Below are 14,716 nucleotides of genomic sequence, written 5' to 3' on the forward strand. Positions count from 1 at the left end.
CCTAGTTTGATCTGATTTTACAACACTGACAATAACAACAACAGCCAGACTAAATGGAGGATACACAGAAAGGGATATATACATATACATAAGGAAATAAATTCTACCATTATATTTTATTAATTGTCTCTTAATGTACCTGCAACAAGAGCATCTTTTGGCCACCTACTGAACCAGTCCATGGTGCAGCCGGATATCAGTGCTGGAAACTTAAGTGCCCGGTTGCGGAACTTTTCCCCAACAGGCGAGAAGCACAGAACAACGTGGAGATTATTTCGGACACGTGACATGAAGTATTCGTACAAGTTTTCATTGGTCGGTGGTCGCCTGGAAAACTCCCGCTTCATAACCGGGATGAGATCACTGAGGATCTCGTCAATCTCATCACGAGCAAATAGGTTGGACACCTAAGGTAAGAAATACACAAAGACACACAGACATCAAATTGAATCATCAGTCCATCTTCATCATCTCCTCTCTATCACCTGGTTTCAGATTGTTAGTACAGGTTAAACTAAGTTATAGAAAACAAACATTTTTGCCATTTTTTTCTGTAATTGTGCATGCCTGGGAAATGCATTTGTCACTTGAATATATTAGGTATATAAGTATTGTATTGAAGTATTGATTATTGCTATTGATTAACAAATGTTCTGAGAAATTGATGCATGGCTATTGATGCATGGTTACCTGGCTAACTGAGTAATCCTGCTTGGTGTAATATCCCACGTCTTTTTGTTTGACTCACTCGTTTTGTTTGTGGAAGGCAGCTTTCTGACTGATGGACATTGTAAACCAAACCAAAGCTGACATTCTTTGCAGTTTCCCATGAATATTTGAGTATCTTGTTTTTTAGGCTGATGTGTGGCCTGTGAACAAGTGGGCACTTTCTGCAATAAACTCAACAATCTTTTTTTGCTTATATGTGACTGTTGCATTATATTTTGTGATAATTTTGCATCAAATGTACATTGTCAATTTACTTGATAAAAGGCAGCTGCTGAACAGATTTTATTTAAAGTAAGGCACTGTTTCTAATTTCTATTTACTTACAGTGGCTTAAGATAGTTTTATTTTAACTGACACTGGAAGTACTTTGGGACGTGTTTGACTTTTCCAGCTGGTTAGGCACTGAGGTGCAGGCACTGCTCATCCTCCCCATACTGCTTTGGCCTAAAAATCCTCATTCTGTGAAAACACACCCTCTTTGTCCAGGTTTCACTTGTGGGGATAGTGGTAGTGCATACTCTCACATTGCTTTTAGCGCCTTTTCACTAAATCCCTAGTTACCAACAGAGAGACGGAGCGAGTAACAGAAAGGACAGAGTAGGAGAATATCTAGGAGGGGCATGAGGTGTTGTGGTTAGAAGCACCATGTCTGGAACATCTGCTGGGTTTCTCTCACATAAACAACAACCTCACACCAACCTCACTCTTCCTTTATTCATTTCTCTGTCAGTGTCTCTCACACATAGTCATCCTAACACGTCTGCGACACAAACTTCTCTCTCCCTCCAACATACCAACCACAACACATAAACCTGTCACCTGCACACAAACAACACCCAGACGCACACATTCTCCCCTGCTCCCCACTTCTATTTACCTCCCCTGGTAAAGCAGCTGCTGCATAAAGTCTTATTTAGGAAGGGAGGTATAGGAGGGGGGTGAGCAGATGGAAAGGAGGAGCATAAAGGAAGAAAAGATGAGGTAATACATAAGAGCAGGTAAAATTGAGTGGAAAACAGGAGGTGAATGATAAGATTTCTGTTTGAGGGCCAGTGTATATTAAAAGATTCAAGAAGAATCAAATTTTATTGATTATGTATTATGTACTTTTCCAAAAGATGGAAGACTGCACAAGAAAGAAAAATTAATGTAGTGTACTGTTTTGATCAATTTGGTATCAAGTATAAAGTATAGCAGTGTCAATTCTTCTGCAAATTGAACAGAAGCAGAAAGTCATAAGTCAAGTCTATAATTACCTTAAATTGGGCAACAAGAAATTCAAAACTAGAACAGAAAAAGGCAAAAGGAAGACAGAAAACTTGTTTCGTTCAGATTACATTCATGTACTATTGGAGGAAGCAGAAGCAAAACCCATCTCGTTTACTGGATTCAAGGGAATGCTGAAAAATGAAAAAAGAAAAAAAAACAAACAAAAATACATACTGTATGTATTAATCCTCAAAAAACAGTCCTGTGCTTACACTGCTGGCCAGTCATCGATGTGAAGGCTATGATGCACATCATTGGTTAAGGTGATGGCACACAACCACAACATGAGGAGGATGGTGATGCATAAATCAACCAATGGGAATGCAATATGTGACTGGTTTGGCACACTACAGCATACACTTTAAAGATTTCCTTTTTAAGAAAACCATATGAAATATTCTAGAATAATTCACTGGCCTGTAGTATTCCCTCTCCTGATCTTATTTAATTAGCCCATGTAGGCGCAATTATGAACGTTTCCTTGTTAGTGGTTGGTTATTTTAGCATTTAAAACACATTGCTAATGTTGCATCAAACATTTCTTTTCACAGTCAGCATCAAAAATTACAGATCAAAAGATAAAATGTATGAATCCAAAAAAGATTTCTCTATTACTCCGGCAGATGGTGAACTTCTTACAATGCTCTTTGCTTATGCTCAGCATTAAGATGCTGATATAAAACAGGGGCTGTTTCACAGCTTGTTGCCCCCACAGAACATAAACATTGAAGCACAGGGAGCGGGGAAGAGGCGGGTAAAAAGCAGCAAGACTCCTGTGTCAGCACAGAGCAGCAGTAGGAGTCGAAGCTTAATGGAGAAGTAACTGGGGGCGAGATACTGTATAAAATTTAAATAGCTTGACATTAGACGTGAATAAAATAATAATTAGTTTGCTTGGTCCTGTCAGTTCATACCAGGCAGAGTTCCTGCTCAGTAGTCTTTCAACTTTTCCATCTTGGCAATCAATGATCGCTTTGCCTTTTATTGTGACTGCATGTTTGGTGATAAGGTCATTGCTGTGGTTATTTGTAGAACTGTCCTTAAACAAGAATCAAGACAGTTCGGGGGAAGAAGGGGGAAAAATTAAGGTAGGTGGAGAATAGACAGGACGAGCAAGCAAGGGGGAACAAGGATTATCTGAAGAGGAGGTGTGAAGGAAATAAAGGCAAGAAGGAAGGGGTGTAAAGGCACATGAATAACTAGGACAAAAGGAAGGGCGAGGGGACGAAAAGGACAACAATTATGTGTCGCAATAGAGAGTGCAAACTGAGGGGGGGAAGAAAAAGAGAGGGCAAAAAGGGAGAATGGTAAGACAAACAGGAGGTAAACCATACAATGGGGGAAGTGGGAAAGGATTAGTGTGCAAGATAAAAAGGGGGGAAGAATAAAGTAAACAGGATACTAAGTTAGAGAGCAGTAAGAAAAGGTACTTAACAATGCACCATTTGCGCCAGTTACAACACAGTCACTAAATCCAGTAAAATGGCTGATCCTGGGTCTGCAGCTGAGTATTGTGCAGCACTTGACCTTGAAGCTACCTGCTCCAACCTGCTGCTGTTACTGAGTATTACATGAAAAAAGCATTTCTACAGCTGTAATATAGAGTGCAATAGCACAGAGAAGACCTAGTTTTATCTGTCTCTTCTGTCTGTCAGTTACAGCTTCAATTTATTATATCCAAAATCGATGAGAAAAACAATTGTGAAATGCTATCGTATTGACAGGGAAAAATGCAATTTCCTTTTTAATTTGATTGAATTGAACTGCACTGCTCATCCTCCAGGTGAAGACGACCCGGCTTTCTCTTCTCAGGGTCTGTGCTGTCGCTGCCTTGGTATCATCATCATGAAATCTTTATTTCACTCATGGGCGAATTGCTAGCTATCAGTTTCAGTGGTGCAACAAAAGTATAACTGAAGCTTTGGTGTTCGACAAACTAGATGGTGTCAATTCAAGTATCTGAGTCAGTGCAGCAGCTTTGTGTATCCCCAGTAGGCTTTCCTCATAATAAAGTGTTTGTGTTGATTATCAAAACTGCCATAAAAACACAGATGTGCCAGAGCATTCATTAAAATGTAATTAAGCAGGAAAACCTGCCACCATATTACACTGATAAGCAAGACTTGCATCTAAAATATATGGAAATGTACACATATACAGCATGCACTGGGAAATGTTTAGTTGAATGAACTAAACATTTCCCCCACCCGTTGTCATTAAAAGTAACAATTACTAATGACTTTCCCAACAAACATGCCTAAATTTGAATTTCTGAATAAAGGTTGAATTTGTACTCCTCAAGCCACATGTCCCACTTAATACATTTATAGTCGTGGTATCACACACCAAGCTGGCTGACCTGTTGAATCAGCACATGCTATGTGTGTGAGACCTCCTGATTAAACAGTGAAGATGGTGAGAGTCATCAAGTCTTCTTCCTGTCCCCAGCTGCAGAAAATCTAGCATATCTTCCAAAAAATAAACTTAAAAATGTAATCTTTAATCAAGGAAGATGCTCTTGCCCCCACATTTTTGTATATAAAAGAATAAACTTTCTAGGATTGAGTCGATGGCATACAAAATACTTGGCAAACCCCCGAAAGCCTTTGACTCAACTTTTTACAGAGAGGGAAGGAATAAGGCGAGGAGTATCCTGAAACATAGCTCCTGAAACATAGCTCCCATCCACCCTTCAGCCAGTTTGAGCCTTTTTAGCTCTGGGAGGCACTATACAGTCCCTCTGGCTACTAAAAATGTATTTAAGAAGTCCAAGTGCCATCCACATTGGTAACTCTGCAAAGCTGCATGAACTGCTCTTAGTGCATAATGTGACCTTTTCTATGTGTTTGGTTTACTAAATGCTTGTCTGTGTTTTTGTTGTCGTTTCTTGAGTTGAAGATAAATTTCCAAACTGGTGGACAAAAAAGATTAATTCTATTTTAATCTAAATTAAGAATACTGCAACTTCCGTTACTGTGCAACCGACTGTCTCAACTTCAGCTGGTTCAAAAAGCAGCTGCATGCCTTATTAGTTTTGCAGAAATCATAGCCCCTCATCCTGTCTAGTAGTTTTGAAAATAATTTCAACATTTAACTGCTAAGGCTACACGTGGCCTAATGCTGACCTACCTTCGTGTGTGTTCTCTTTGAGCCAGAAAACAGATTTTTGTGATTCTTCCTACCTCAAAGCACCAAACCAAGGGGGACCTTTTTCTGTGAGGGCCCTTCAGAATCTCAAGCTAGCAACAATGTATTTGACACATTGAACATGTTCACATCAAATATTAGTTTATACTCCAATAAGCATGCATTCATGCATGTGTGTTTTTGTGTTTTTTTATCCATGTGTGTACTCCTGACCTCTCCAGATGACAGGACATTGTTCATGTACTCGAGGAAGGACTCGTCTTTGATTTCATTGTCAGTAAAGATGAAGCTGACGCCTTTGCCGTTTTGACCAGCCGTTCTGTACAAACCCTTCAGGTCATCCATCAGGTTGGCTGTGTTGTATGAGCTGGCAAGGAATAGAATGCATAAAATAAATATGGACTTAAGATTATTTCTTTTCTGGGTCTGCTATTGTCAGAATGAGTAAAGTTGACAGGGTAACAATGATAAAAAAGGGAAATTATGTGTGTGGAATAAATGTTACTTTCAGAATGATGCTGTCTGAGTTAGGCATGCTGAAGTCAAGGCAAGTTTGAAGTCAGGGCAACATCACACACACTGTGCGACTGCATTTTTTTTCTGACAGCCATAGCATCTGTGTGGCACACAAAGTGTAGTGCATTGCTAAAATACACGGTAAGACATCTTTAAATCTTTTACGATCAAATTACATTGAACACTTATGTGCCACCCTGGCTTTGAATATGGATATACGGCATGGTGTGCTGAAGTTAAAATATTTAATCTAAAACAGCCTTTTGACGAAGCTGTGTGCATATGTGTTTATGTCTGCAAACATCGAAAGGTGTCATCATCATTGATTTTCAGGTTGCAGGTGCTTTTATTAAAGTGGTAAAAAGAAAAAGGTGTGAACAGAATAATAGATTTCTGTCTTAAAAGGTGGTAAAGAAGTAAGCAGTGTCCTAGTTGCTTGTTTTCAAATGTGCCTCCATCTGTTTTTATATGTGAACTTGAATGAATTATAGCAGGAGTGTGAAAGTAGAAGATTAATGGGTGGAATTAATGGCATGAAAACATTGAGACAGTGAGAAACTAAATGCTAAAAACTCTGTCATCCTAACCTTGTTACTCTCTTGCTAGAATTTAAAGGAATAGTTTACATGAAAGCAATAAGAAAGGGTTGCAGAGAATAAGGGTCTCTAACGAGAAATAGAGATGTAACTGTACTGGATGTGCATGCAAAAGGCAACTGGCTGTATTTGTAAAAAAAAAAAAAAGATGAAGCAGAAAAAAGAAAAATCAAGCTGCCTGTTTTCTCTAGAGAGGGTTGTGCAGCCAAGGGGAGAAACACAAGGCTCATTCATATTAATAGCAAACACTAAAATCTGTTAGGAACAGAGCAGACGGGAAATATGACAGCGACAAATGCACATGGGGACCGAGGGAGAAAAAACATTTGACAGGTTGGAAGAGCGAGAGAAAGGCCAGAGTGAGACACAGAACAATGAGGCAGACAAAGTGTAGGACAGAGCAAGCAGAGAAAAATGACTCAGCCGAATCATAGAGGAGTTTTTCTTATTCTGATGAATCAACTGCACTTAAAAGAGTCTTATATAGACAATGATATTGTTTCACAGAGAAGACGAGGGGCCAGCACTCTAAAGTTACTATACAAAAATATCAGTATATCAAATATCTGTATTCTTGGCAATTAATTCTGATTGCAACTACTGAAAGATTATTGATGAATGTTTTCAAACGCCAGAACTGAGACTGAATATTCATACCCAATAGATATGGAGATCAAAAGCAACATTCTCTTTTTATAACCCTTTTTTCTATGGTGACTAAATATTTGTAAAAGGCACCAGGAGTGGAAACCTCTTGGTCTCTTTGCTACACAAAACAATTGACAAAAACTGTTTATAGAATTTAGTCTGAAGAGATCCACTCGAGAATGTGACTTGATATCATTCAAAACTGATTACCGTTAACAACAACAGCCATATGTTGTAGATACAATCAAGACTCAATCAAGTATGATTCTACAACGTTTATATCTTGTCTCAAGTACATTAAAATGAAGGAGAAACATGGCTTTTCAAAAGCAGCTGGAGTTTTTCTTAAGTTTGAAAATCAAAAGAATGATTGTTGGCAGTCCAAGGTAAAGCCTTTCTGTGTTCATGTTGGTGACGAGAATGGAACAGAAAACTGGTAAATCATCCTTTTTACAGCCTACATGAAATGATAACTGTCTGGGAAACTACAGACCATAATAAGCAAAAAAATAAAAAATAAATAAAAAAATTTGATATTATTATCTGGTTATAATTAAAACTAAGCATTTAGAAATTTCAGCTAAGGTTAAGCTGTATGGACAAGGAATAACTCCTGTGTTTGTGTATTGTATGTGGGCATTACCGTGTGAGGGTGATCTGGAAGATCTTGTATCCAGCTATGAATGAGGCCAGTCTGGTCAGGCTCTGTTTACCTGAACCCCCAACACCAACCAACAAGGCATTACCTCCGGGTGTTCGGATTATCCTCGACACCTACACAAACAAAACCATACATACACACAAAACTAGGATTAATAAAAGGATTGCAGATATGTAACAAGCTGTGAGTAAGAAAAGGAGAGAAATAAACAAACAAGGTAGACAGAGTGGGAGATTTTGTGTTAGTGCAAGTGAGCAAGCATGCAAGTGTTTCAAAGCCCCGTATATTAAGTTGTACCAAAGTAAAACTGGAAGAACATTTTTGGGCTTGAAGGCTGTATATCAGTTCATCTAGGGAATCCAAATGCAAAAAGCTTCACCATTTAATAAACAAAAAAAGGGACCATTTATTTATCAGGTAGCCAGACATGCAAATCCAATGGGATCCTCTTGTCTCAAGGCTATGTCTCTGCGTTTGTATTGAGTTTGGCTGAGGGTATGACATTTTGTTTTTAATGAGTTACTCTTCAAGATATAATATGTAAGATTTCAACATGAATAAGTCTAAAAATGACTAGACCTTTGTAATATATATATATATATATATATATATATATATATATATGTTATTGAGTTGTGTACTTCATGTGCGCCTCATCCTGAATGTTTCCAACAATGTTGAAACCTAGAAACATCTGTAATTGTACTCAAGATAATTGTGTGTTTCTTTTGGTCTTTTGTTGCTTCTGGGTAAACACCAGATAATGATATGTCAGAGTGAGGAAGGAAGTCAGAGAATGTGACTAAACATTATACTTTTCTGTCTGAGCCATGTCACTTTTTACACTTTTTGTTCTATTCTGTGACATAGAGAGCTTGTGATATCTGCTCTTGCTAATATTACCGTTTCTTGGTAGTGTGGCTAGACTTTGAAGTACCTTGACCAGATGTATCATAGCATCCTGAAAGAAGACCATGTCCATGCCAGTGCCCCTGATGCTCTCATTGTAATGGCTCAAGAACATGTTCAGACGCTCCTTTAAACTCTCAAATGACTCCATAGGCTCATACACTTTGGGCAAATCAAAGTCTGAATCTTCTGGCTCTTCCCCTGTGAGGAAATAACCTTTTACATTAAAATGATCACAATTCAGTTGTGAGACATAATACAGCAACACTGTTGAAATGTTCCAGTTCCAAGTCTTTGTGATTGGTCAGTACCTGTAGCCTCAGGTGCGTCTCGTAGAAAGTCGACAAAGTAACTGTCAAGCCCACAGTCCACTACTTTCCTGTGCTCCTCGCTGAGCTCCTCCTCTACCAGCTTTACCAAAGCCTGGTCGAACCACTCCACATCTTCAGGCATGGTGAATCTGTCAGCTATCACACGTTTGCATTCGTGCTTCCACAATGCCAGCAGCACCTGCAAATGTATATTTTTGTTTTTTTTATTTATTATTTTTGCTATTCAAGTGTGTGGTCTTACTGAATTAGCCAATTCAGGTCTATTGCACACATAGATACAGAAAGCATTTTCAATGACATATAACATTGATTGGGGGGAAGTGTTATTGTTTAATGAAAGTCTATTTTGATGACAAAATAAAAAAGATTCAAAAACACTGAGCAGAGTCACACTACATAATTTACTCAAACTGAAATCCATTAAGCCAGACATTGATTAGATGTATTGATTGCAATAATTATCCACTTACAGCAACCTCGCCATGAAATAAAACTCTGGGAAAGTTACACTAATTTATATGCTATATTCTTTTAGTTTATTCTAGTCTTGCTTGACAACTCTAAGTCTTCAGAGTTGAGGTGGCAGCCTCAGCAGGGATGTTGAACATATTTGCCTCCACTCTGAGGCAGCCTTAGGTACAAGATATATTTCATTGTATTCAATTATTCAGTGAGGCCACAGACCAACAGAGAGTTGGCCACCTCAGCAAGAATTGAGCTTGCAATGCCAGAATTTTCTATTCCTTACTGCCAACAAGCTCCTCTGTCTCTCTCCACTACTGTAAATATATATCATGTATTCGTATACTAGATCGTCCATATAAGTAGGGGTTTTGATCATTCACTGTGAGGCTCTCTATAGTACTCTAGTTTATTATACAGTACCATACTACACTGCATTACATTATGTTACTTCTCTCTCTATGCTCTGTTTACATGAACATAAGTAACTGGACTACTGGGAGAAATTATGTTCAAGCACTACAATAACCTGGTTACTGTATTTAAACTAAGGCCGGCATATGTTAAGTGTATTACTTACATTAGGATTTTGATGGCGCATTAAGAGACTTATAGGCCTTTATATTATAGTGTTATTGTTAGTTGAACTTCCGATTTAATTATTTTACATTAGTATTGTCTTACCATTATTGTTTGAATTCTCTGTCATATACTAGCATTGTTGCAGAAACCCTGTATACATGGTCAAGTAATCAGTTTAAACCAGTAGGAATGTAGCCATGTTAGCCATCTTCCTTTGTTACATGACATTTTAGAAATCAGGTTATCCCAAAAAAAGTAAACTAATTACTGTCTCCTCACCTGGACAGAGTTCACCACCTCAGCGTTGGTATTGAGCATGCCTTGCCAGATCCTGGAGAGATCCCTCAGGTTGAAAATGTAGTGGAACTTGGCTGGAGTCGGAAGCATCTTGACTTTGGTCAACTGCCAGAGGCGGCGGGTCAGAGACACTAAGTGGCATACTGTGCTCTGAACCTCACTGGTGAAACCTCGACGTGCAGAGAAGTGGCCCACACCAATTACACCTATGTAAGAGGGTCCATTGGTGGGGTAGTTGTAAGATTGAAGGTGGGAAAGTGACCAAAACATATCATATTTATCAGTATATTATAATACACAATCGATACTGGGGTCCTGTAATCGTCATGTAAATTGTGTCCAATCTTTTGAGTTCATTAATAACAATAACATGTAGTACCATAAAATATATTGCAAGGGAAATAAACATTTCATTATTAATTTCCTCAGTATAAAAAATATTTTAGATGGAAGGTGGAAGTTGGCACTTCAGTATCATTAGTATCAATGCTGATAACATGTTTCTTAAAGGGTAACTTTGACAGTGGGCAGTTGTCACTTACACACAAAACATGGGAAAATTGGGTCCAGGTTGAAAAATACATCCAGTACAGTACATCCACTTGAAGATCTTGTTTTTCCCACAGACAGGCTCAGACTGTTGTAATTGTAAGTGTCAGACAACATAATGAAAAGGATCCCTACAGAGATCGACCTTTTTGTTACAGATAAGATCCTTTATGTTTAACCAGAAACAGCCACTATCACTTTCGCCAAAGCCACCAGACTCAACATCAATTTGATCCATCTTGGTTGTTCTTTCTACTGTTCCAGCAATTATCAAATCTGGTTTGTTTGAAATAACCTCTTTCACTGATTTTTTGGGGAAAATGGGGTTGAAAAGAAAAATACACAGAACTTACCCTTTAACATTAAGCAAACAGTACATATATCAGTAATGATTCCACTGCACTCCTTTTACTCACCAAATATCTTGTCAATGGAAGCATTGGAAGGCAGGGTACAGTTAAAGATGGAGAACTGCCTTTTCAGTCTCTGTGGGATGTCATTACGGCCTCCTCCTGGATGGATCATAGCTGCCAGAAACTGAACGTCCACAATATTGGTGAACTCTCCCGGTTTCTCCAGGTTGAAAAACCCATTTTGCTCCATGAGCTGCCTGACAATCTCATTTGTCACCTATGAAGAAAAGGGTTAATTGTTGCAAGTTCAAGTTAGTATTCTTCTTTGCCCTTATCATCAGTTTCTATAACTATCATTTAATTAGGAAACAATATGTGTAACATTAAATTGTATAATAAATGAAAAAAATTACTTGGATTGAAATAGAAAAAACAACATAACTAGAATTTTTTCACTAACCGAGAAACATGGTGAAAGGAAATGTTTTGGTATTTCAGCTTGAAGTGAATTGATATTATAATAATCCCAAACCTGATCTCCCCATTCGTTGATGACAGGCATGTTGATATCATCTATAAAAATGGACATTTTCTTCCCAGCAGGGGGTCCATAAGTGGTCCCCATCCTCTTGTCCACATAGCTCTCTACTGTCCTCTAAGAGAGAAAAGGGGGAGCGAAGAAAACAAATAGGACAACACATATGGTGATGAAAAATGCACCTAAAAGTGCGAGGGGGAGAAGTATGTTCCACTCAGACATAATCCTGAGTAACAGCTTGATCAATGTGCCGCTTAGCCATGTGCAGGAAAGAGACAGCGTTCTTTCCTTCAGCCTGCACATAATTAATCAGACCAGACAGAAATCAATATTACTTCACAAGTTCATGATAATCTATGACAAGTTAACACAGATATGTAGCATCCATCTTCAGATGAAACTGCAAATAATAAAACAGCAAGCTGTTAAACCTAAACTAATTAAAGTAGAGGAAACAGATGGTTCTGCTTTACCTGGAACATGAGTGGTGTGGTGGCAGAGGAGAAGTTGAGACTCTTTCCAATGTGGGTCTCAGGATCATACTTGGACATGTAGCCCTTGATGATAACAGTCTTGGCTGTTCCTTGCTCTCCGATCAGCAAAACAGCCTGGGAAAAGGTTTAATTGTTTGTTTTTTTATTTTGGTAAAGATTTATATGAGACAAAACTCAAAGGGAGAGATAATGTAAATTCCATGGAGTGTGAAACTGAAATGGGAGTCAGCTATTCAGCTGACCTTGACATTTAAAACTAAAACTATGTTTGTTACTGTGCACATTCAAACTATTATAAATTATTTTACATGGCAGTAACATAACAGAGGACATATGCACTTAAATGCCAATACAGACCTGTCAGGAAAGAGAAATAGGACAAGAAAGAGACACTTTTTAGCCCTACTGAACTATTTTGTGCATCTAATGGAGGCTGAAGATAATTTATTTCACCCCGCCCCCATATATTGATCACTGCTTAGTAATAAATGTTAATTAATCATTACGAGAACGACAAATGATTTTGCATGGATCCATTTGTCAAAGCAATGTGCTAGCCTATGACACAGGCTTATCTACAAGTTTAAATCTCATCAAGTAAGAGGAGAAAGAGCTGCAAATTCAATAAAACTGTCTATAATATGTAGGGGCTTCTTCTAAGACCAGCGGCATAGGAGGATTACATTTTATTACCTGAACAACTGGTTCTTAATGCTAAAATCTGGTAATAATACAAAACTAACAGAAGACTGGAGTTAATTTAAATAATCATGCTGCATGAGCTGTACCAGCAATATAAGCTATTGATATGGACCTTTATCAAAGCTTAACATAATGAAACAAAGGTTTTCAGATCAGTATATTTTTGCTCGCAATTTAGATCCATCAGCCTATGGGGGGGAAAAAATCAAGGAATACAGGTAAATGGAAGTGAAGGAGCTTCCAAAATGAATAAAGATAAATAAAATCTCATGCTGACACAAACCAACTCTTTACGAACAAACACACTCGCATGAAAAAACTCCCCACTCTCCCTTCGTGGCATTATGAATCTGAATGAGTCTCACACACATGCATACATACAAATTCACTATGATGAATGCAACGTGGTGGAGCATTTGATGGGCTTTTAAGTAGAGTATCGACCACAGTATTTTTAATCTGGTCTTTTAGAAGAGCCGTGTTGCATCCAGCCCTGCTGCTATGTTATTGATCTTGAATATGTGCATGTGTGTGTCTACTCAGCTGTATCCAGGAATAAATGAATTATACACTAACAGGAGAAGAGATTAAATTGGCGCGACCCTCTCAAAAACACTTATCATAAGCCTTAAAGTAGCTATGAAGAGGAATGTATACATACTGAATTTTCCTTTTTATGCCATCTTTTGAGGTCATATGTCACATCAAGCAGGCACACCCGGCACATTTGTTTACTATTTTGAACTCATAAGTTAAAATGACCCTTTTTCTGGATGCTAACGTTTGACTGGCAGTACACAGTCAGTGTTTGTCTTCTTTCAGCAAATCTCACCTTTCCCTGCTTGGCAATAGTCTGAATCAGGAAGTCAGTTCTAACATTGTCCACATTGGGGACCAAGATGGAGCTGTACTCTGGGGTGAATTCAGATGGATAAACATACTCCTCCACTCTGGTGCTCCAGTGGACCCACTGACCTGGAAGAAGAATATTTGTGCATGCATTACAAAGATGGACTGTGGGGTAGAGATAAGTACAAAATATTAAACAGACACTTCCAAGTTTTCTTCCAGTTAGAGAAAAATATTTATATTTCAGGGTATGGCACGTTATTTGATAAACGCACAGCCTCTGCCAAAATAAAGCACAGCATGAAGCATAAAGCTTCTGCTCGTCACAGAGCAGCTTTGATATTTCCTGGCAGCTAGTCTACAGGTGATATCATCTGTTTATCAATGCATACACACCATCTGCTGTGACATGGTAGTCAAACATGGTGTCCTCACTGTCAGGAGGAATGTTTGGCAAGTTTAGATGGATACTGTCGTTTCCTCTGAGCCAGATTTCCATCTTTCTCCGATCGTCCAGTTCAAGTAAGGCTCCAGTGCTCCACATCAGGGCAAAGACATACAGCCGCTCCAAGTGCTCTCTGGATAACTCACCACACTGCTCCTGTAGAGTAAACCTATTTTAGATCAGGGGCTTCAAACAAGCAAACTTGGGAAAAAAGAGGTTTATTGACCTAAATACAAAAAAAATCATGTAAAACAATTCTTTCATCAAAAATAATGATTTGCCAACCATCTGGTCTTGAATTAACTATTACTGATCGACACTACTGCTATTACAATGACGGTAACACCCCAGTGACCTTAAAAACGAGCAAGAGCAAAAGACGAAACTTATCATTGCTGGTTTTATGCCCCAATTATGCCGCTTTGCATAGGGCTTTTAGTTGGTGGTATAAAGATGACTTTTGTTCTGAGTAATTTTTCAGTTTGTGGGATTGAAAACAGAGCACAAATGTTCTTTTATTTTTCACACGTTTATGCAGTACTGAGCTTACATCTGTTTGATTTTCAACAACATGAAGTAATAGAAGTATTTGATGAATTAGCTTCCAGCAGTGTGGGTCTTTTCTCAGAACAGCACAT

The 14,716-nt window shown here is 38.4% G+C and overlaps 1 protein-coding gene across 3 annotated transcripts in view; it reads right to left on the reverse strand.

Moving 5' to 3' along the window:
* dnah5 (dynein, axonemal, heavy chain 5) overlaps positions 1-14,716 on the reverse strand; it is a 101,247-nt gene that overhangs the window by 40,897 nt on the left and 45,634 nt on the right. For all 3 annotated transcript variants that reach the window (XM_084357286.1, XM_084357285.1, XM_084357284.1), the window contains 11 exons: positions 14,030-14,234; positions 13,617-13,759; positions 12,062-12,196; positions 11,583-11,705; positions 11,114-11,327; positions 10,131-10,354; positions 8,787-8,985; positions 8,504-8,676; positions 7,549-7,679; positions 5,359-5,512; positions 140-407 (listed from right to left, as the gene is read on the reverse strand). In XM_084357286.1, coding sequence (XP_084213412.1) covers positions 140-407; positions 5,359-5,512; positions 7,549-7,679; positions 8,504-8,676; positions 8,787-8,985; positions 10,131-10,354; positions 11,114-11,327; positions 11,583-11,705; positions 12,062-12,196; positions 13,617-13,759; positions 14,030-14,234 — 1,969 coding nt within the window. The remainder of the gene's footprint in view (positions 1-139; positions 408-5,358; positions 5,513-7,548; positions 7,680-8,503; positions 8,677-8,786; positions 8,986-10,130; positions 10,355-11,113; positions 11,328-11,582; positions 11,706-12,061; positions 12,197-13,616; positions 13,760-14,029; positions 14,235-14,716) is intronic.

This window comes from Pagrus pagrus (genome assembly GCF_965226575.1).
Source record: "Pagrus pagrus genome assembly, chromosome: 7".
Taxonomy (NCBI): domain Eukaryota; kingdom Metazoa; phylum Chordata; class Actinopteri; order Spariformes; family Sparidae; genus Pagrus; species Pagrus pagrus.